The 24,427-nt window shown below is 40.7% G+C and overlaps 1 protein-coding gene across 1 annotated transcript in view; it reads right to left on the bottom strand.

Moving 5' to 3' along the window:
• The window catches only part of PPP1R1C (protein phosphatase 1 regulatory inhibitor subunit 1C), a 52,729-nt gene that overhangs the window by 24,150 nt on the left and 4,152 nt on the right, over window positions 1–24,427 (bottom strand). Inside the window, 2 exon segments of the mRNA XM_059820671.1 lie at window positions 5,557–5,617; window positions 7,345–7,382. Coding sequence (XP_059676654.1) covers window positions 5,557–5,617; window positions 7,345–7,382 — 99 coding nt within the window.

The following is a 24,427-nucleotide window of genomic DNA, read 5'->3' as shown; positions in this document are numbered from 1 at the left end:
AGATTGGGAGAATGTAATACCCTGAGCCAAAGTGACTTACCCACATAAGAAAAGTCTGACTGAGCAGAAGCTCAGTCTGTGAATTTTGACAAACCTGGCCTTGATGTTCAGAAAACTGTATCAGATGTGTTATATTGTGGCTAATATTAATTTCCTAAAAATTAAATTTAAGCCAGCGTATGAAGCAGAAATCACACAAAGACACAATATTTTTCTTTGTAGTATAATATAATGTTTCTTGTTCTTACGCTGATGAGTTTAGTTAACGCTAGAAGCTCTTCACAGAGTCTGCCATATAAGAGGGCAGCCTGTAAAATGATACAAGTTTCTGTAGTCACTGCTTAAGACTTACAAACTTAATTCCTCTGTCACTTGAAGTAAATTTAGCCTAAGATTTTTGTTCCACAACGATTCTCGTGGGCTCCCAACTCAGTGCTTACCACACTAACAATAATCCTTTATGTCTCCAGACTCTATCCGTGTTCCTTGTTAACCTTCAGTCACAAAGTAATGAGATGCATCAGACATCATCAAGCTGGCCTAAGGGGTTACAAATTTGGATGACGGCCACATACTGTACTAATTTCTTCTAATAAATTACATATTTCAGGAGGGACATCATTATTTTAATCATTTATTCTGCATGTTGTTTCCTTTGGAGAGAAGAACAAGCAGGCACTAAACAAGCTGAGCATCAGAAATTCATGGCAGAAGCTAGAAAGAGCTCATTTAATATCAACCATCATCATAAATACTAGAATTATGCATGTATCAAATCCCTGGGACTGAACACTCTGGGAACAGCCAGTGAGTCCTGGTTGTTTTAATGAGTCAAACCAAAATGATGTCTTTGAATGTTCCTTAGATTTATAACAACTCAGATTTAATCCCATTTTAAATGTTGTAGCTGGGGCCTAGCTCAAGAAAAAGTCTTTGTTTCTATGCAAAGAAAAATACAGTAAGAGGGGAATTTAAAGGATGTATTTCCCAAGAGACTGAGAGGGAAAACATTCAAATGTACCTTTCACCTCTGTGGGGAAAGACTTTAATTATGGTTTGATGGCAGCTAATTGCAAAGGTGGTCCAGTGAACACAGAAAGCTGCAAGAACTTTCTTTAAAGCCTGCTGAAATGAGTAGGATCTTGATGCTGATCTAAATAGCCTCCTGCAGGGTGAACTAGGATGAGTGAAGGTTTCCTATTTCCCTGACCTCTAGCACACCCACACCAGTGGACCTAATGAAATCCTCAAACCACTCGGGAATGCACTTCCTTCACAGGGGGAGACCTTGATGGTGTTTAAATAGCTGCTAGTATTAATAGCAATAGCTGGTAGATAATGCGGAGACTTGGGAGCTCTAAGGAGTGAGGCAGGTTTGGGAACAGCTCAGGCTGTCTTCTGTTTGTCTTTGTAAACCTTGTTTCCTGTCACTTCAGCCTGTGTTTCCTTTCAAGGATGAGCTGATATACCAAACAAAATGTGACTATGTAGGTAAAAGGAAACCTGCCTCGGTACAGAGTATGCCTCGGGATGGAAAGTTGCAGTTGTAGCTCTGAGACTCAAATATGCTCTTTTGATTTTCTAGTGGTAATGAAATGCCAAGGAACCACCATCACCTGAGATAAGTGCAATCTGCTTCTGCCTTGGCAGTCTAAGCTGCCTTCCACTTGGTCCCTCTCTACCTGGGAGGGTTATCATTCCATTTTAGACTTCTCTGGCAAGTGTGAGGGGAAAAGGGTAAGAATCCAGCAAGGCTTCCAGGGGCTCCTCTAACCCACTGACCAGAATAATGAAGATATCTCTAAGGATGCTATTTGTGGGTGGATGGATGGATGGATGGATGGAGGATGGATATTTGCACTAAAACAGTTGGACTTCTACTTTGTACAGACGAAGAAGACCAAAGGATTTTTCTTGAACAAGAAGCAGATTAATAAATAAGAGAAACAGACCTTACACAATGAGAACTGACCAGAAAAGATTGCCCTAGGTAAACCTGGTGACACTTCAAATTGAGAAACTTTCCTCTGGTTGTTTTTATGGTGTTTTTCATAGGGAGGTTCAAGCCAACCTCCGCACATGAAGAAGAGGAGCTTAAAATGGAAGAAAGTGATGGAGATTCAAGATGAGCGTATTAGAGCATTGGAAGTTATAGAAGGAAGAGAGAGAATTTGAAGTTCAAACATAAAAGCCCAAGAGTAACAGAAGAAAAAAGTGACACAAACAGGGGAAATAGAGGTGATGAATCCTCAGTTAGGAGTGTTGCTATAACTAGAAAACAATGTGACAAGAGGTAAATCACAACATAATGAAGATGTGATGGACTAATTTGGTGCAATCTTCAGATTGTTGACTTTTGTCAACATTGCATGCTACACAAGAGTGTGGAATTAACAAACACTAGTGTAGCAGGGTTAGGAAAAGAAATATTTTTGAAAGCAAAATGGAAAACCTCTTTGACATCCATTAGGTTTGGTAATATAATACTAACAGGAACACTGCACTGAGCTGTTATCTGGTTTGCTGTCTGATTCACTCTCCAGATTACCACTTAAATCAATAGCTCTCACATTGATTTTTCCAGCACACTGTATTCCAGTAAGAAGAACAATGCTCTGAAATGAGTCAGCTATTTGCTCCATCTGTAGGGACTCTGGTGCCTTTTTGTTTAGGAAAATAAAAGCAGGAGCCAAGGTACACACAAATATATAGTAAAAAGAACCTGACTGTTGCACCATAACATGGTGCTGGCTCTGCAGACATGTGGGTTTGCTACAGCTTGCAGCAGCTACAGACCTGCCTCAAGCTAGAGCAAGCCGTTGTAGGGATGGAACCAGAATATCTGGGGACAATGTTAGACAAATAATAATACTGTCTTTCAGTTTACGTGACTTCTATGGCAAAGGGGAAAAATATGCCCACATTTAACTAAGAAGCTGATCTCCATATATTTACTATTACATGTATAACATCAGCAATACTGCATTTTCATTTATTTCAGAGATTTTCATGTATTTGCATATTCCATGTAACATGTGCCATAGTCCTGGTACTGTAACTGGTCATCACTATTGTCTGATGTTTCTTCCACTCATTTCAACCGAGTTAACAATTTCCGATTTTGTTTGTAATCACAACACGCAGCTTCATTTACTCTTGCTTTCTTTCTTGCTTAGCCATGAATTCATGAAACCAGCAACTCTTCTCTCACAGAGTTTTGTAATTATTTCAAGGAACTTCTAAGAAGTGCAGCAAAAATGTGTACAGTTCAAAGAAGAAATAATAATCTCAGAGCTACTTGGAGATTTGGATTCAGGCTGAAGCATGTCTCTCACCACAGTTTCTCTTGACCACCTCTCTGCTGCGGGTATAGAGCAAAGCTCATGCCATGGCCCCTCGTCTCTCCCACAGCTCTGCGCACGTGACTGCTGTCTTGGCTTCCAGGCTCTGCACCCGCCTGCGAGCTTGGCTTATTTCTGGGAACTTTGAATTCACAGCAGCTAAAAACTACTAAAATGCCAGAGAAATGTAACAAATGAAAATGTTAGTCCCTCTTTTCCACTACAAGTTTTGTTTTATGGAGATTTATTGTCTCCACCTTTGAATGTAAGGTACCAGATTACAGACTATCCCACCTTCCATTAATAACGGCCCTGGAGGATATGGAGCAGCCAAAGGGGATGCAAAGGACAGAGGCTCAGCACGTAGAATCTCATTCTTTACTGTATATTGAAGACCATATTGTGAATATACTAAGGGAGAAACAGCCCACAGGAAATATACATATGCAAAGCTGTGGGAATAGTGGGTAATTATGAAGGCTGTTATTCTGAAAATACTGCTGAATATTGCTATCTTCAACCGCTAAAAAACTAGAATAGTTACAAAACCACTGTGTTCCTCAGTAATGCTTTCATAGCACTGTGTATTTCACATTGCTAAGTTTGCCTCCTAATCTCTTAGTCTAAACAAAATAACATTCATGTTTTCGTAACAAGGAAGAGGAAGGAATAATGAATTTGCTACTTCAAATAATTTTTAAACAAAAAGGAGAGTATTTATGGCAGTTGCAGTATGGTAAATCTAGGGCAATCCAGCCTATTTACAGGAAGGGTTATCAACTTCCAGGTGTCTGCCTGTGTACCTGGGAATACTGTGTAGTTTAGTGTGTTAAGGTATCGAGGAGAGGCATTTTGTGCTTTGCTTTGTTCCATTTACAAGATATTTCAGGTTAGTTGTGACCTATCTTGAATCACTTACTACTTTCCTACTGTTTCCTGGGAATTAAGTGGATGTAGAAGCAAACTATGCCAGGTGCTTCCCCAGATCTCAGCAGGGTATTAAAGATAGCACTGAGTAGGCTGCCGTCCTTGAGAAGAGATGTAAGGACTTATTTCACAGAGCACTTCATTTGCACTGTATTTAGTTTAGGCTTGTACAGCAAAATAATACAGAAGTGAGATCAATAGGTACTAGTGCTACCCCTGCAAAGCTTCTACCTTCCACAATTTATTACAATTGAATGTAATAATCTTATTTCTAATATCCAGTACACAAACTTGAGCTCATTTTGACAAACCTGAGTGATGTTTTAACTGTTGCTAAGACAAGTACTAGAGAACTGAAGCTACAGAATGAGATATGTAGAACTGGCTGATATGGTAAATTACCTAACGACGGCAGCAGTATTTCACACAACAAATCAGATACCCTACCTTTTTTGTCAGGTAATAAATTGTGTTAACCAGAAGGAATGGAAATTGAGGCTATTCATTATCTATCAAGAGACACCTGGCAGGATAGCCTTTGGTCTGCAGTCAAAATGATCCTGCACTGACAAGTATCAGGCTGAAGTGCTGGTGAATCACTATAGATCTTGCTTCACTGCAAGCATGGTCAAGTCAAACTCTGTTCAGAGCCATTTGAGAAACAAGGCCTAGATGTAGCTGTTCTGATCCCAGCTAATATTCCTGCTGCTTTTGTGTTCATTCCTGAAAAGCATGTAAGCCCATTAAACATTTACTGATATTTCTCATTTCCCTTTGTCTTCACAAGAAAGCCTTCACACTTCCTATGATCAGATACCCAGCCCACAACTTTGGCTATTCTTTTCACAGCTGCCTGGAAAGGGAGGCAGAACATACGGAGTGGTTTAAATAAGAAACAGAGAGCTGTATGGAGCCAGCACTGCTAAAACCTATGTATGCTAGGAGTTCTCATCAGTGTTTGGGATGGAATTATCTGTTATCTCAAACTGATAAAAGTATCGAGGCTTTGCAACAAAAGAAGTTTTTAAATAAAAAAAAAGGTTGCCACTGCTGCAAGATTCTGTGGTGAGGATAAATAGATGCTCAGTATCAGGCAGATGGTCAATGCCAGATAGTCACTTCAAAGTGTGGAAACAGCGATGGCTGAGCACGAACCGTTCACGGCTGCACTGCTCATGGGCAGAGAGCCATTGCCCATGCCCCAGTGTTTCCTCTGCAAGAGAAGACACAAAGCCACGGCGCAAGGGGAGCGTGCCCTGCCAGGGCAGGGACAGTACCTGCACAGTACCTTTGAGGGCAGGCGGGGTGAAGACGCTCTGCTTCCTTTGCTTGGGAGAGGCGCTCTGGGACTGGGGAGGGACAAAACACAGAGAGAGGCAGTAAGAGACGGGCATGGGGAGAGTTTGCTGTTCAAGACAGCTCTGGGTCTTGCCCCACAGCTGCTTTCAGAGGGTGCACACACCAATCTGAGACGTTTCTAAGAAAATTGTATTGTACAAATCTGATGCTAGCTCCTGGGCTTTCATGAACACACTAAGATTAGATAGAAAAAATACGTGTTTAATTTTAATGGACAACCTTTATGGCTCCCAGGCAAAACAGACTCTATACTACTGAAAATTACACTTCACTCTAAAAAAAATTGTTAAGCATAAAATTAAGATAGCCTATGCTTTTAACGGTCTATATAACTGATTCTCATAAGGCAAAGAAATGCTTACCTATATTAAAATAGTTGCAAGATTTACATTAACCAGTATTCCAGTTAAATACAGTGTAATGAATTATTATATGTATAGATAAGGTAGTACTGAAATTATTACTATATAAATTTTTACATAAATAAATGGAAGATCCCTCCCCCTGCACTTTTTCAATGTGTTCTATTACTCTTAAAATAACGATTATACCAATGTATAGTTAGGAAAAACTAATTGGAATACATTCCAGTGCTAAAGCAGAGCGACTTTTGCAAAATGAAAGCAGATAAATTGGTGTCCATATTATACCAACATGAAATATGTCCATATACAAAGGATAATAAAACTACATAAGGTCACACACATAGCCAGCTTTTGAAGACATGAGCAGCATATCACATTTCTAAGAAAAATGTTAAAAAAAAAGCTGTGTATAGGCAAGCTTTAATTTTTCTCATCTAATCAATTTCTAGTTGTATTTGGGCATAACGATGCTGCCTTTTCCCAAGTATTTGCTAAAAATGCCTCTTTTCCTGAGTACTGGGACTGGTATATAGTCTGTGAATTTTAATCAGATCTATTTCTTCAAGGAACATTTGAGACAGCTCATAAGAAAACCACTTTCACACAAGTATGGCCAATCCTATTACCCTACCTTATCACAATGGATGGAATGATAACATTTATAAATAAAATATTGTCTTCTTTTCAAAGAGAAAGCTATTTATAAGCACTGTGGGATAGGTTGTTGATCCTCACCCCAGTAAATCTTTATAAGTCTCTATTTGAGTCCAAATTTGAACCAATCAATACCTCCTACTGCTATTTAAAGTGCTGCCTGCTTCTCTGAGCAATGGGTGAAGGAGAAAGAGATCAGGGAATCGCAAGAGCTATGCAAGGGGAGGTTAGAAAATGAGATCGGAGGAGCTGACTTTTAACTCCTGTGCAAACGTCACTGCGCTGCCTGCTGTGGGCTTGGCAAATGATGGGAAGAGGAGAAAGGAGTCTGCAATGCTTTTGTAGACCAGCAGTGAGCTGCAGACCCAAAGTAATGCCTGATGAGGTGACCTGGCAGGGTCACCTTGGCCAGGTTTGCTACGATTTGCCAGGGCACGGCAGCAAGGCAGAGGGGGAAACTTGCCTTTCCCTGTTCCCTGCTGCAGGGAGAAGGGAGAGCTGGCAGAGCTGAGATGCAACACAGCTTTATACAGCCCTGGTTTGAAAGTGAGGTTTCTTAAAAAGCTGTGTTATTGAAGACGGCGTGACAATGTAAATAAAAACATTAACCAGAATGAATCAGTGAGTTTCAAAGGGGTTTTAACAACAGACCTATTTAACAATAAGTACATTGAAAAAAAAAAAAAGATTTCACTTACCTCTGCCTGTGAGATGTTTGTTCTCTTCTCATCTTTTTCTAGAGGCGGAAAAGATACGGAAAGAGAAAAGTTAGTACAAAAGCGTTTCTCAGCGCTAACCCTTGCGACTCTGCTCTGAACCCTGCAGCACTATCGTAAATAAGAAATTACCCTTCTGATTTACAGCTTTTCTTTCTCTTTTGTGTGTCTCAGAAAACCAGAGGCCCTGATTAGCATTTAGACATAGGCACTACATCTAAAGCACTTGACTCCCATTTTTTGTCTGTGAATTAACAGCAAGCAATGGAGTGCCTTTAGCAGCATGTCCTTTGGCCAGGCTGGCAGCAGGGCTCTGCCCAGGGGCTGCACTTTCTTCTACGGTCAGAAAAGGCTTGGCTGCCAAATGGCGTGCAGCAAGCGCACAAAGGGCTCTACTGGACTCAAATAATAATAAGAACCTCACCTCAGCTAAGTTATGAATATACCAACACTGGTACTGAAGAGCACCTAACAGTAATATGTAAAATTAGCAAACCAAAGCTGAACAAAGACTAATCTTTCATCTTAAGAGTTTCATGACATTACTGGACTGAAATTTTTCTTGGAACTGCTGATTTTTTTTTCCTTAATTTGCTTTGGACTATAGGCATGGCAGAAATGGTCAATACTAGAGATTTCTAATGAAAATAAGTGTCTCTGAGAACCTGTCCGAACAACTAAGTAAAATTACATGAAGAAGAGGATGGTCAAGTATTTTCCTAACCATTGTACTTAACCAGTTTTTGCATGAGATGATTAAATTATTTTTCTACTGTTGTCTTGATGTGGTTAATGGCCAGAAAGTGTCTGTCTTCTGATGATGATTTCCAAAATATTTGATGAAGATCCTGTAGGATCTTTGATGTGCAGTATTTTGGATGTCTAAAATAAAATGCCATTAACAACAGAGACATCAATCTCTCACCGTACCAACGCCCCTTCTAGAATTTTCCACTTGCAGATATCACTGTGCAATTTTCACTGAGGTGTGGCAGATCTGTAAATGTAGGTCTGAGGGAAGAATTAGGTCTAGGCAATATCATTTTATCTAACTTATTCTCTAGACACTGGCTGCTTGTGGTGTGCTATGTGTGAGGGGACGAGCCAGTCCAGGCAGATGGATTGCATGTTCAATTATATTCTTTACCATTGTATCTATGCATCTTGCAAACATTAACGGACTTACTGGATTTTTTCAATACATATATTTCCCATTACCTTTATATGAAAGCATGTTCTTATAACAGTCTTACTAAGTGTCCTTATAAGAGGCAATGCATGTAGGAATTGATGCTCTCACTACAACAGGTCAGTTCTGGCGTCAAGAGATTCCACATAGAAAATCTCTGTGACAACAGAATTTACGATGAGAATGGAAGGCACAAGGTAAGAAAGAACATCATCATTTAGCTACTGCAAATCAGACATATCCACCTACGGAAATCAAACAAGCCACGCATTTCCCACCCTTAAATCCCTCTCAAATCCATTGACAATTATAAGCTGAATTTCTTTACTGAACTCTTTGAGCATAAATTCCTTTTGAGAGGGGTCAGGAAATAATCGGAAACTAAATCACAAATATCAGACTGTGATATCACTTGATTCACAGGAGGGATTGAAATCCCTTTTTTCTCAGCATCCTTTAGTTCCCATTGACTACTGCGCAGTCAGGATTCTGCTCACAAAAAAATCATGGTTATACAGAATGAGAAATTTCCTTATCATGTTTATAACTAGGCAATTATATCACAGAGAATGTGAATTCAAGTGATCAGCTATTTCTCTCTTATATGAAACAAAACCCAAGCTCTCAATAGATAACTTCTCCCTACAGGTTTGCTCTCTTTTTGGGGCCTGGAGAGAAGGAGACTTTTTAATGATGGCCCATTTTCCTCCCTCACAGACCATAACATTGCTCACAGAACACAATACAGCTGTATTATATTCCAAATCTCAACATATGGCTTTTTTCCAGTTTAACTTATTCTTGGCTGCTCTAATTAGCTAACAAGAATCTAATTACTCAAGTAATTTCTTGACAGTTTTTGTGGTTTTGTTTTAAAGTGGTATAATAGAAATCATATGAAGAGCTGAGAACAGATTTGTACGTACCCAAGTTACTGGAAAGTCAAGGTATGTAAAAAGAAGATTGGAGCTTTGTTTAGAGGGTTTTTACACCTGTGTTGAGGAAAAAGCAGTTGAGGACTTTCCCCTGTTCTGGGTGAATAATATCTGAAGTTAGTGTGACCCTTACCTCATGTAGACTGCAGTAGCACCTGGCAAAATAAACAGGGTTCAGGCTTTAGTCGGTGTCCTCAGGAAAAGAAATGGTCCATGTTCATCAATGGAAGGTTCAGTCTAAAGGATATTTCCATCAGTCCAGATATGTACACAGACTTTCTGAAATGAAGCCTTATTTCTTTAAGGAGAGACACTTCTGAAAGTCCATCTATCTGCATAGAGCCCATTTCAGCATTAGAGCTCTAAGCTTTAGTCTTTACCCAGGGCAAATTCTCACCCTCTCGCAGGGAAACCTGCAAGATTTGGGCCGGCTATATTGCTGAAGTGCGGAGGAAAAAACACCAAGGGATTTGTCTCCCACACGCTTTTGTTAGCATAACTCTTTTGAATGCTTATTAGCACAGCCACCCAGCCATGCTGACACAATAAGCTGAGCTATCCCAAAGGTGTCATTATACGAGGTCAGAAACGAACTGAGTGGAAGTTGGCTGGTTATAGCCAGGTTGACAACCGCTTAACATTGCGGATTGCTTTTCCTGTGAATCTCCACTGTTGTGCAAATGGCACGGCCGTGCTGGGGGAAGCCTTATGGTCGTTTTAGAGTAAGGTCAAAATTCATCTGCCTCTCTTCTCCCACTGGATAATGTTAATGCACTTGGAGCAGCTATGCAGGGCAAGAGGTGACCTATTTTAAAAGACTTGGCCTCTGATATCACATATGGGCTCTGCAGTGGAGTCATCCGGCAAAGGCTTATCTCATCCAGCTAAGTACCCTGCTTTCTTTCCCCTTGGCAAGAGCAAATAAAAGCCTTTTCTGTAGGGTTTCAGTCAGGCGCTGGAGGAACAGAACAGGTCAGAGGGGCCATCTTTCACACAAAAGAATCTCAGTAAGACACTCGTATAATTGTTGCAGAAAGCTTCATGTATGGAGTTTGGAATTTTCGTTGGGAAAACAAAGCTGAGAAGTTTCAAATAAAAATCACAGGGGGCTGATAGGGCTTTGGATTTGCTTGGTTTTTGTCATGGTGTCTAAATTTTCCCTTAAAAATAATAAACACAATACTCTCTAATTGCTCAGTGGAAATAGCCCATGAGCCACATGCTTATAACAGGTTTTAGTTAAAGAATGATTTAAACAAGAATGGTTTGAAGCTGAAATAAATGAGCCTGAAGAGACACTTTAAGGACACAATGTCATGGTCAATCTGGAGCCTTCTTGTAGTCCTTCCCCCACCCCTGTATAAACAGTGCCACTGGAGAGAGCAAAGTAAATGAACAGAAGCACGGATCCAGCCTTTCACATGCAAACTTTAGCGCAGGACACCCCAAGCTAGAGACAGAAATCAGATGATGCTACTGCTATGAAATAGTTCACAGAATCACAGAATCACAGAATCATTAAGGTTGGAAAAGACCTGTAAGATCGTCAAGTCCAACCATCAACTAACACCACCATGCCCATTAAACCATGTCCCACAGTGCCACGTCCACACGTTCCTTGAACACCTCCAGGGATGGTGACTCCACCACCTCCCTGGGCAGCCTGTTCCAGTGTTTCACCACTCTCTCAGAAAAGAAATTTTTCCTAATATCCGGTCTAAACCTCCCCTGGTGCAACTTGAGGCCATTTCTTCTTGTCCTGTCACTTGTCACTTGGGAGAGGAGACCAACACCCACCTCTCTGCAACCCCCTTTCAGGTAGTTTTAGAGAGCGATAAGATCTCCCCTCAGCCTCCTCTTCTCCAGACTGAACAACCCCAGCTCCCTCAGCCCCTCCTCATAAGACTTGTGCTCCAGACCCCTCACCAGCTTCGTTGCCCTTCTCTGGACACGCTCCAGCACCTCAGTGTCCTTCTTGTAGTGAGGGGCCCAAAACTGAACACAGTATTCGAGGTGCGGCCTCCCCAGCGCTGAGTACAGGGGGACGATCACTTCCCTGCTCCTGCTGGTCACACCGTTTCGGATACAGGCCAGGATGCTGTTGGCCTTCTTGGCCACCTGGGCACACTGCTAGCTCATATTCAGCCGGCTGTCAATCAACACCCCCAGGTCCTTTTCTGTGGGGGAGCTTTCCAGCCACTTGTCCCCAAGCCTGTAGCGTTGCCTGGGGTTGTTGTGACCCAAGTGCAGCACTTGGCCTTGTTGCACCTCATACAGTTGGCCTGGGCCCATCCATCCAGCCTGTCCAGATCCCTCTGCAGAGCCTTCCGACCCTCGAGCAGATCAACACTCCCGCCCAACTTGGTGTCACATGGGAGACAAGTCCCGCCAACTTTCCTCCAGAAGACAAAGTAAGATCAAAAAATATTTCATGCTCTGCTTTTGCCAGAGTTCTAACTACACATTGCCAGATCAGCTAGCATCTCACGGCTTTTTGCTAAACCACTGAGGTAAGAAATGGCAAAAAGTCCAAAAAGGCAAATATGGAAAATCCTTATGTAGTTAATTGACTTTTGCTTGCTGGTTTTTATTTGCCTGTATCTATCAATGAAAACTTGACTACTGGTATAGATGTAATTACATTTAATTACAAAAAATATCCTGGTAAGCCCTCCTGGAGTGAGTATATGGTTCTGAAAATCTTCACATTGCAAAAGCACCTCATTAAACTCCAGTTTTGCAGCTGCTGTGGTAAACGTAGCTGCAGGGTCTGCTCCCTTCCTCAGTGAAGAGCTGACAAGAGAGCGTGTACATTGCGGTTCTGTTGCATCTCACACACTAATCAGCATCTAAGTTATTGCCTGGCCCTTTAGGGAACACTAATAACAAGACTTGTATAGGAAATATTAATATAAACATAGCGGAGAGAGGAATTTGCTATATACACAAGCATTTGCATGCTTATTCTATCAGGCATTTGCAGTCAAGGTATGTAGCATGGGAAAGGTCCCACGTTACCCTGACAGCATCGTCATCGAGAGACCTCTTGTCACTCTGTCTCAGAGGCAATGGTACAGTAGCTTTTCCCACCTAGCTCCTGACTGTAACCAGCCCTTTGTAGTTCACTAAAATGCCACAGGCCAGATGAATCATCTGTTTGGACATTTAAAATTTTCTTTCCAGGTAAATTAGCCCATTTATATTTACATAGCTCTGTGTTTCCCACCTTCAATATTCAAGCAGCCATTACTAGTACTGAGAGTAGGGGCAGCAATCTCCCTTGTTAGACCAAATCCTTCCTAATAGTGCTCAAAGTCAACCTCTAAATGAAAAGAACGATCATCCTTTTCCTCCCAACACACAAAACAGCATCTGTTCCAAACAGCATCTATAACTCTGAACATCATACAGACAGTATCCAAGGACCCACTTTCAACTGCACAACCATAAGAATATGAAATAAAACCACCTTTCATAAATTACACAGATCAAAATTTCTTTAAAACATACATTCTGAGATCATAATCTGGTTTGGAACAAACTGGAGACATTACAAACCTCAAATGTGAATCTAAATGTATTTGTTTACATCACATAGATCTCAGAAGGGAATTATAGTGCCTGATTCACCACCGTGTTATTCCAGTTTCATGCCAGACTCATGGAAATCAGTCTAGTTTCACTGGCATTAAACTAGAATATAACAGTGATGAATCAGGTCTGCAGCCTTACCACAGAGCAGCCATGAATTATTACAACAAGCACAAAAAATCATCCCTCTCTAAAGCATTTTGTTTTCAACTTTTCATTCTCCCTTCCTATGATACCTGTTAAATATAAATATAAACAGAATTCTAAATAAGTCCCATAAATCAAATATAGCTTCTCAAAACATACATTGGAAGAGAATTCAAATTTAGTTCTTTATTTTCTCCCTTCTTATTTGTAAGGACTGAGTTGTTCTGTCTGCCTTCTTTGGGTTACACTTCTGCCTGACTCTGTGGTCTTCCAGCTGCTGCCAGCTCTGTAAGGCTCTTTCAGATACTGTTCTGGCTCTGAATGACAGACCACAAAACAGGCTTTGTGGAAAAACCTGCCATGAAAAAATACTTTCATGCAGAAGTTTCTTTTCCTCATAGCACAAGAGTCTCCGCTCTGTAGCCCTGCTCCATGAGAGGGTGAGGTGAGCAAGGAGCGTGGAGCAGACCTCCTGACATGAAGTCCCTTATCCATCATATGGAGACGGTTACAGACTTGGCAGGTCTTCCCGGAGAAAGTAATCAACCCAGGGAGAAATATGCTTGAAATAAACATTCTGTTTGAATATCTAATGTAAAGATTGACTTTAAATCACAACATAAACAATGCTAGGCTTGAAGTGGCTTTCTTCTAGTTGCTTTCTAAGCAGCACAAACTCCGCTTTGCTGAAGGAAAAGAAGATGGCTTTCAAGTATCAACTGACTAAGTAAGAGGAACCAGGAGGAGGTAAGTAAAAATCTTGTTTTTCTTTTCATCTCTCAGATGAGACATTTTCTGGGCTCAATATAAATCTCTTACTAGATTACTAGGAATGTCTCCGAAATAAACTTTTCATATAATTTGCAGCTGACCAGTGTGGACTCATGGCATCAGAGCGGGGAGAAACCTCCGGCAAGACCACAGGGTGTCACTGTGAGCAGAAGCTCCAGGTCAGGGTCTGCCTCTACGTTGCTTCAGAGCTCCCTTAAATTAACTCAATCCAAAAGAATATAATTTAGTCCACAGCAAAGTATTGCTTTCCATTTCCAGCACTACAAAGTTAAGCTTAATCACAAATCTGCGCTGCCTGTTACACTCCGACCCTCCGCAAAGAGCAGTTCCGTCAGGCCCGGCTCAGCGCGGCATTACAGGTTGCTGAGCGCTGCTCCAGACAAAATGAGTCCAGCACAGGAGTTCAACACGTGGAGGGCTACTCAGTGCAAATACTGTGGCAAATCTACTGTCTGCACCAGCAAAACAAATTGGGCAAAACAGAATTTTTTGAGGGAAGAGAGAGACAGAAAATAATTTTACCACTGACTTTATTAGGATGTAAGCAACAGGAAGTTTTGCCATTGACTTAGAAGTCAAGATTTTATCCTAGATATATAGCATGAGTTTGGTAAAAAAAACTAAGAAAGAGAAAAAGGCAAACTACATTCTCATTTAATGAACTAGTTCTAGAGTTAGTGCAACTGGGAAGGAACTTCAGCCATATGTAAACTGGCTTTGTAGTCAGAACTCTTACTCATTATCTAAACTAAGTAATCACAGTCGCACTAATATTCACTGCATCTTTGAAAATCCAGGTTAATTTGTTCAAATAAGTAAAAAGAAGTGAGACAAACTAAAGAAAACTGCTGTGATCAGTGATGTGAAATTTAAAATCCTTGGCCTATTGGGAAGGTTGACAGTAAACTCAAGTCTCAAAATGTGCAAAGTAAGACTTAAAAGATACATGACTCTCTTTGATGCACATCTATTTAGGATTATTCAAATCTCTCTTTTAGATTGAAATATATTGAAATATATGTAAGAAAAATTCCCTTATTCTTGAAGCAAATGAATGTCAATCAGGGTGACACCGATTTTCTGGCACGAGCCAGAAGGGGAACCTTACAGCCAGCATTTCTGGGTGCCCCAGGTGGTGCTGGAAGGCCAGACTGAGCTACGCGAAGACCTTGGAAAAATAGACTATGGAACAAGGCAGAGGACAAGGACTGGAAAATAGACCTAAAGCACAATGTGGTGTCTCAAAGTTTGTCCAACTGTGTAGAAGGAGAAATCACCTCATTGTAAGGTTACACTGACACAGGGTCTATTCTGACACAAAAGCAGACGTCAATAAAGATTACATCTCTGCTGCGTGGAGTAAGGGCGGTTTCCTAACTCACAGCATAACCTCACCTGGCCTGAAACCTGACAGTGAAAGAAAAGACTCACACAAAGGAAATAGGAGGGCAGTGGAGATGAAGATGGCTTTTGAGAGGTTAGAGGAGGGCCAGAGCTGTTGCGTGACTGCCAGCAAATACTCAGAGAAACGGGTTCAAAGAGCAGAAACGTGCCTCTGAAATGAATGTGCCCAAGCAAAACATACTGCCAGACTACTAAATATTTGCAAAGAATGGCTACTGTTTTACCAAGTGTTACCAAAGCACTTACACGAAACCTTCCCAGATAGCTTGCAATTACTTTACCCACTGACTTTGGAGTCATAACAATGTATTAGTTTGTGAAAAGAATTAACGTGTTCATTAAGTATTTTCAAATACAGAAGGAAGCTTAGTACCTTAAGAAGACAGTAACCCAGAGTTATAAATTCATCGGTAATACTGAATAGTATTAGTAACGTGTTACTTTCCAGCTGCTTGCTTGCTTGATGTTCAGTCTATGTTAAAATGACATATTGAAGAGGTTGAAGATCTAAGTACAACTGAGGCAAAGATCATGAATAAAAATCCATGGTTACCAGAAATATAATTCTAGCTGTTCCCTTGATAGACATTTAAACCATTTCATAATAGCTTCATATGCAGGAATCAATTGTGATGGAAAATGGCTCAGAATTGACCCACAGATCGCAGTCTCTGTATTGGAGTTGCAGCTGCAATAGCTATCACTGCGAGCAGTTCCTTTCTCAGTTGTGAGCTGTAGGAGTATTCTAAGCTCTAAAATAAAAACCAGCAGCAGCAGCCAAAACTAAAAAAGTCAAACATTTCTTAGCATGCTTTTGCTCATAAAGCCATTAAAAAAGATATTGTAGCTGAACAGTTGTGTATTATACATTCTGGAAAGTGACATTTGCCAGGGGAGAAGAAAACAAATACAAACCAATAAAACTCTTCCTTAGCCAGTGATTATTATTGCTGCCTTTGCAGTTTCCTTCCTTTTGGAATAATACCTCAAGGATTTCAGTAAGAATGTGTTGTAAAGCTAGTCCTGGCCTACTGCTCACAGCAGACATAAGGGACTCTGGGTTTTGGTTTGTACATCTCCATCTGTATTGTCACAACCAGAAACACCTCGCTGTGATTTCCATGGAATGAGCTGTTCCACTCCCTCCTACAGGATATGCTGTACACATTAAAGCCTAAGTCACACACTAGCATCAGCATTTTAGGAGGCTTGAAAGCACATTTCTAAACAATTACAGCCCTGCTGTCTACTTACTGTATTTCAAAAACAGACAGTAAAAACCTGATGTTGCTTTGGATCAAAAAATCTTCTGGATCACAAATCTTTAAAGGGAAAATTTTTTTTTCTCCCCTACCTCACAATCACTTTTTCGTTCATCAGTACAATTCCACTTCGAAGAGAAAAGGTTATAAAATTGCACTTAGCAATACAAACATATTGCATACAGACCAGCTGGGCTTGTAGGTTAAATTGTTCCCTGATTCTGTAGCTGTCCTGCAGATCCTAATATAACAGGGAGAAGGTGGAGCAAGTACTGCAGCTACGTGGTGGCTGATCCCGGACGTGCTACTCTTTGGTGGTGGTCAAAGAAAGAGCAGGAAAGGTTCACCCAGAACTTCTTTGCTTTCAGCCACTCTCTGAGAACAGCTATGGCAGGGAACTTCAGAAAGACTTGCAGAGCATACTGTCAACACAAGCCTTTCTCTTTTCTCAGTGGTGGGGGCTCAGTGCTGAAATGTTTAGGCTATGGGATGTCTAGGTACCAGGATAAGCGGTGCTGTAGGATGCAATAGAGCTCACTGCTTTATTGAATTTTCCATCTGCCGTGCTCGAGCTCATGTTCTGCCCGGTGTGACCCTTCTCTGCTTGTCTCATCAGAATAAAGGACGTGGCCTCTGGTGAACAACACTGCGTTTAAAATGCACATTCACCTGCTTAGCACTGCTAACTCTGTAGGTGTGGTTTGGTTCCACAAGATGAATAACAGCAAGACATTAATTCTCTGTGGTACGTCTGCATCCCAGGTATCCCAGGGAAAACATGAACAAAGAGAGAGCATGTAACTGTGCTTCATTCTGCTACTATGATATTCTCTCAATCCCCCAGTAAAGCCATTTGAGAAAAGTGTTAGAAGTGATGATTTTAAATACAGACACACAAATAGGGTTTTGAGGGGGAGAAGGGGAAAACAGAGCTCCTTCCAATAGACATATAGTTTAATTCTACCCTAGAACTGCTTTGATTGCTGTAAAAAGAGACTTGACTGGTCCAGCTGATCTTATTTCCAACAGCTCAGAGAGCTCAGCCTCACAGGAAAGCAACGCTAAGCTCTACACCTCCCTGCACTCTCTCTGAATTTCCGCAGTCCAGCCTTGTGTAGTTGGCAAAAACTTTCATGACTGATAGCTTCATTTTGTTTAGAGTGTCTGCTAGCTTTTGGTCCAGATTCATTAAATTTCCACTTTCAGTGTATCTTGAAGTGAAGCTTTAACTTCAGTTACTTCATATAAAGAGTTAAATTTTGTCTCTGAAAGCTCAGTAAATGGGGCTATCTTGATTGATGCTTTAAGTGCAACCCCTTCCCAACATTCTGAACATAATGAGGTTAGTGCTAAAAGCTGGATTCTCTCTTATCTGTCTGCATTATCTATTTATTCCGCACATGTCATCATGGTACGAGTGCTGCATTAAGTACTAAATAGCAGAGGTCAGACAAACCCTGTGTTGTTTTTATTTCCCCTCAGCAAGGCTGAAACATTTATTAATGGATTTTAGCTTATTACCTGATGTAGAAAAAAGACAACCAAGATTAGTATTATCACATTATGGAAATATAATGTAAACACAATCTCAAAACGAACTAATTTGACACTCTTATTCAAAACATTTTGTCTTATGACGTTTAAATGGACTTCATTTCAAATTGTCTCTAAAATGTTTGCTCCAGGCTAAACTGGACCTACTTTGATCCAAATTTTTTTTTTTTGAAGGCCACCAACCCCCAAAATTGCATACTCATGTAGCTGTATGTATAGTAAGTACTTTAACTATAAGAATTAGTTAATTACACCTAGGCATTTTTTAAAATAGAAAAACTCACCACCTATTCAGAGTTCTCACCAAAACAAGCTGTATGAGGTATATAAGTAATTGGCACAGTGCAAATCTGTTTGAGTTCCTCGCGCAAAATGTTAAGCCTTATGAATGCAACAAAGTTAGAAGCTGTCCAACTAACTTCCTCTCCAGGTTAGGTAGTTGTGCACACTGCTATTCTCTACCCAAGGCACACCTCTTTGTCATGTTAATACACACGAAGGTGATAACAGAGGTAAACAGTCTGAGAGCTTATCAGTCCTGACGCTGAATAATCAAGCAGCTGGAGATCTGTAACATGAAGCCATATATATTAAAAATTACTTGCAAATAATCTCCTGGGGTGGAAGAAGGCTGTTTCTATGGTGCTTTTGTATAAGGAACGAGGAAAACAGATGAAGAGTACAAGGTTCAACTCTAAAAATACTTCCTTCACTTTCAGATAGTTCCACGGACGTTGACCCTTCCAACACAAAATAATGTCACGGTACACATTAGGGGCTTAGCTTCACTGATAAATAAAAAAGTACGTCAACTCACCTGTTGGCGATTTAAGACTGGAATGAGAGAAATGGGCAAGTGCAATTCCACCCAAATTGGGAGCAAGTAAACTTTTTTTTTGGCTTCATGGCCTCTCAGCTGCACCACTTCTCTGATCTAGGCCAGAAATCTGAGTCCTGGTTGTGAATATCCAACCTTTATTCCCAGTCTGCAGGGCTGGGTCAGGCCTTTCCACAGACCAGAGCTTTCTCAGGCGGCGTCTGCATCCTGCGCTCTCCCTTCTTGCAGAGGGAGGACAGGCTTCGGTGAATGAGAGGGATTGCTTGTCTTGTTTTGACTAAATTTACTCACTTCAGCCAACTAGGCTATAGTCATTAGAAGCAATCAAGCTCCTATGGGCTATGTGTCATGTGAACCTATGCAATCATCATTAAACACTGGAAATGAAGGAAGCATGGATAAAAGTAAACATGAAAAATCAGGTAAAATAAGTGAATTTTGACCAGAACATGCACAACACCTTTTTATTTTTACTTTCTTTGAGTACTCCTTGTTAAAGCATTACTTACTGACTAAAGAGAGTCCAGACTCTACTTGGGCACTATATGAGGTAGTACATGTTTCCTACTGTTTCAGACTATGTGTTTTACACAATGACTAAAATGTTCCCACAGAATGTTTCTGTTTGTGAACTAATATGTTCATGACCTCAAAGAATAGTGAAAATGCATCTGGCTGCTTTGGTGATGACCTTCGGTTTAGGCACAGCAGTGCATGGTGCATCCCAACTAACTCAAGCCTAGTCCTCCAGCTTGCTGTCTTTACCGTACTACAGGGAGCATGACAGCTCTTTTGGCAGGTGATGACAATGACATATAAAATCCTCACCCTCTCATGAAAACAGAGCATTTTCATGAAAGACACTAAGGAAAGCTTTTGTTTTTTAATTCATTGCTTCTGTTTGGAAGCTGTGAGCTGTCGCTTCTGGACTGCATTAAAAACAGCTCAAGCACAGTTTCTTGGCTTTTTTCTTTTTTTTCTTTTTTTTGAATCCCTGGACTTTTCTTTTTATTTTCATGGGTCAGATCATAGAGACTTTACTCACACTGCATATGTGTGAGGAACTTATGCTATGGCTTGTCCTAGGGGCTTCTGTGAGCCTGGACTACAAAGTAAATTCAAAGCAACCAGAATGAAAGAACATCCAAGCATAGTGTATATAGGTAAGAAAAAGGGATGTAGTTTGCCACTGAATGTTTGCAGTCACACATCGGCCTGCAAACAGCAGAATATTTTCAAGCATAGATATTTTCATCTCTGTTCTCGAATCCCTATTACCTGTCAGGTCTTATGCAATGTTTGTTTTATATATTTCATTGTTTCACTGCGTCATATAGTCCTTTCCGGCACAGGCCTAAAGAACATGGAGGACCTCACTGTCCTGACTAACAGTGCCTGATCTCTGAGCATCCTGGTGCCATTGGTAACGTACACTGAGCTGTACCGGTCCTGTGGCGGGAGGGGACACGATTTTTTTTCATTGCTTACTGCCATACCTCCACAAACTCCTAGACTGAAAAAAAACCAGACAGCCCACTTAAATGGTATCCACATTTAGCATATAGAAAGGCCAACTAGCCTGACCGAAAAAAATGCAGTTAATGACAGTTTTTATTAATGCACTGCTTTTCTGAATGCTTTGTTACCACATTAGAAGCCTAAATTTGCAATTGAAAACAGCTGCTATTTGGCTTACTCACTTTCTATTTCCTGAACCAAAGTAAGCAGTATGTCCTACCAGAATCTCAAGCTTTTGAAAAACATATCAGTTTTCATCAACTGTGAGACCAAGAGTTCTCCGCTGCTTCAAGTTTCAGTGAGACTTTTGCCTGAGAAAGTATAGCAGGACTGCTTGACAATGCCCAGAAACAGCTGCCTCCTACCTAGTAGGTCCTTTTTGATCCCGGTTTATTTTGTCTTGGGAGGAAAAAAATGTCACCATTAGATGTAAAACAAACACATTTGTTCACCTAGAAGCATAATCTAACAAACATTATTGTTGGGTAGAGCATATCGCATTTATCCCCTCAAGGATGTGGTGCTGCTATAGTTTGTATTATCAGAAAAGCACATCTATATGTGGTAATGAGATTTATTGTGCAGGGAAAGTCTGGGAGTGTCTAGAACCAACTTAGCATGAAAAAACGAATCTACTTTGGGTTGTCATGGGATGGCCACAGGTGTAAGGACAGTTTTTCCTCCCACCACCCATCTGGCTGTGCTGTTTGCTACAGCACTAACTATCAAGGCTGCTCCTAAGGCATCTCACCAGACCTCTGGGGAAGTGGCAGTAAGCTGAAAGGCATGAATTCCTCTTTGGATGACGGAAAATCAGCTGGGAACAAGACAGAAAAACTGCTAATGCCCAAAGAAAGCTGCAAGCAAGTTCCTTGTCTGGAGACAGGTACAGCTTGCTTATCCTCAAGTTATGACTTCCAGCCTTCAGAAAACTCAGATGTACTGAGTTGTACTTGGCATATATGTTTTATAATGCTTTTGCAGTGATAAAATACTCTTTCTGCCTTGAAATGAGATTTGCAAAATACGAAAAGGAGAAGAGTTATCAAAACACATTGCTATGTTTTTCTTATTTCCAAACACCGAGTAACATTTGCATTTCAAGCAAGGAAGACAAAACAGGCAACAGAGCAGAAAGGAGAGCTGGAAACAGCAAATAACATAGAAAGCTCAGAAAGGCACAAGTTTGTCCTTATGTTTACCCATATTCTAATGCTTCAAGAAGACTGAACACTTCACAAGTTGAACAGCCTTTGCCAGCCAGACTGTTTGATGTTGCGTTGGCTCTGTGACAAAGCCAGCCGTACAGGAACACTGGCATTGTCTTCTGATCAAAGCGAGCCCTAATGACATTAAACCTGAGTTGTGGTTTGACATGTTTTCCTTCCTCAACCGTTGCTTCTCTACATTGCCACCAGCTTTTTCTTGAGCTGTGGCAGTATGATACTCTGCTAGCTTAAAGCATGTTCAGACTTTTATTTCAGATGATAAGAATTTATTTTCATATATATTCTGCTATGCTTGGTAAGGAGACAGGAGGTTGTGAGTATATTATGGCAGTGCAGAAAAGGTTCCTTTCAGGGTATGGTGATTTCCTGTTTCTGGTGGCTCCAATAATCTTGCAAGAGAAAGAGGAAGCAGGAGAGCTTTAGCAATTTTTGGATTAGGCTTTTGTTCAGCTTAATAGTTAAATGTATCTTTAAAACTAAACATATGCTTATGTTCCTTTTTTAAAGTACCGACATGGAGCAACTGTGGCTATAGCAGGATATGAGTGGGTTACCCCAGTAACCCATACAGGCATCCTGCACAGGATGAGATGCTGCACATTTTTGTAGTTCTGTCCAGTAATACTTGGTTTTGCTTTCACAGATAGTAAAAGGGTCTTATAATTGCAAATAAAAATAAAACTGATTAGATATTATGAAATCAAATATCAGATGCTCACAAAATATAACTCCATTGATGGCAACTGAAGCATGGTAGAGTTAAGTAACTTCAAAACTCAAGTCTCAATTTTCTAGCGTAAGCTCCTCTGCTCCGATGTGACATAACGCATCACGGAGCACTTTACAGAGCACTTACAGGAAGAGTTAAGGGTTTATTCATTGGTACGTTGCTTCACAAGCCCGTATCGTCCACTGCAATTGTTGTTGCTGCTTCAATTCAAATTTCTCTTCTGTTGACTTTGGAACGGTATATGATGCCAACCAGAGTGAGCAGGAGCAAATGCACCAGTCAGTGGTACTAAAGGCTGGATAATAGCTCCTGCAGTCACATCTACCACCTGTCTTTAAATCATTTAGTGTGGTCTAGCCCTTACTGTCTCCTTGGAAGCAAGGAAGCCAAGCAGACTCTTATAGTTTTTGAGTAGCTGTCATCGGTTTAAAAAGTCTTAGCCTTAGTACATATTCCATCTTCACTTTACAGCGCAATGGACCTGACCTAAATCAGTGAAGACAGATTCCTGTCAAAGCTGTAGTAGACATCAGGGATGGATGAGAAACTAAAACAACTATTTTAGATCTTTGCACGGCACAACTCAAACTGAATTTCTTATAAAGTTCTGAAATGTCCAAACACATTTTACTGCCTTCTGGTTTCCAGATGGGTCTGCATCCAGAACACCAGAATACCACAAAAATGCTGCTTTTTTCCTGCTGCAATCAGAACCAGCTGCAACAGAAGGCTATAGAAAAGTCTGATTCTTAGAAAAATGACTGTCTCTGTTTTTCAAAATAAAAGAAGTTTAGACAATTTGAGTAAACTTTGCAGGGGCATCCAAACATTTAGAATTGCATTAGGACACGTATTTCAAACCCTTGGAAGCATATCCTTCACTAGCTGTTTGCTCCTAATGAGGGAACTGGAGTACTCCAGTGGGTGAAATTCAAGAGACAGGATTCTGGTCTAGCCCAGCTCTAATTTAATAGGTGGCTTTGACAGTATCACTTAAATTCTCTGCTGCTCAGTTTCCCTGCTGACCTCGGGAATCATGCTTCTCAAGCAATTTCACAGAATCACAGAATCATTAAGGTTGGAAAAGACCTGTAAGATCATCAAGTCCAACCATCAACCCAACACCATGGTGCCCACTAAACCATGTCCTGCAATGCCACGTCCACACGTTCCTTGAACACCTCCAGTGATGGTGACTCCACCACCTCCCTGGGCAGCATGTTCCAATGCTTGACCACTCTCTCAGTAAAGAAATTTTTCCTAATATCCAGCCTAAACCTCCCCTGGAGCAACTTGAGGCCATTTCCTCTCATCTTATCGCTAATTACGTGGGAGAAGAGACCAACACCCTCATTTTTGGATGGAGTTTCAAGTTTGCACCTTTACTATTATTTTTTTATTCACTGCAAACATGTACAGTGGTGAATTTAACATTTTTGGAGACATGTTGTTACTCAGCATCCCATTGAATTCTATTCAAAATCCGATAAGAGACCAGCATTTCGGGTTTAATCAGCAAGGTTTCAAGTGCCCTTAGGACTAGCTGACTCCTCTGAAAATTGAAGGTATACAATAATTTCAGAAACTGCACAGCACCTTGCAAGATCAAGCCCATAAGGAATTTTTTTACTGTTTATATCTTCCTTGTAAAGCTATTGTCTGCTTTTCCAATTTGGCTTTGCAGTCCTTGTTTTCAGTGGGTTTACACAGCTACATGCACACACCCTGTTCAAAACACTTTCCCATATCAAATATGCCATATGGAAATATGCACATGTATGCTTAAGGATAAACCACACAGTGAGGTGCAGGAAAATGAAGGTGCTTTTAAAGTTTTTATTTTTATCTGAATTTATGGAAAATTAAAAAACAAGAC

This window comes from Gavia stellata, chromosome 8 (genome assembly GCF_030936135.1).
Source record: "Gavia stellata isolate bGavSte3 chromosome 8, bGavSte3.hap2, whole genome shotgun sequence".
Taxonomy (NCBI): Eukaryota; Metazoa; Chordata; class Aves; order Gaviiformes; family Gaviidae; genus Gavia; species Gavia stellata.
This window is presented reverse-complemented; position numbering and strand designations above follow the sequence as displayed.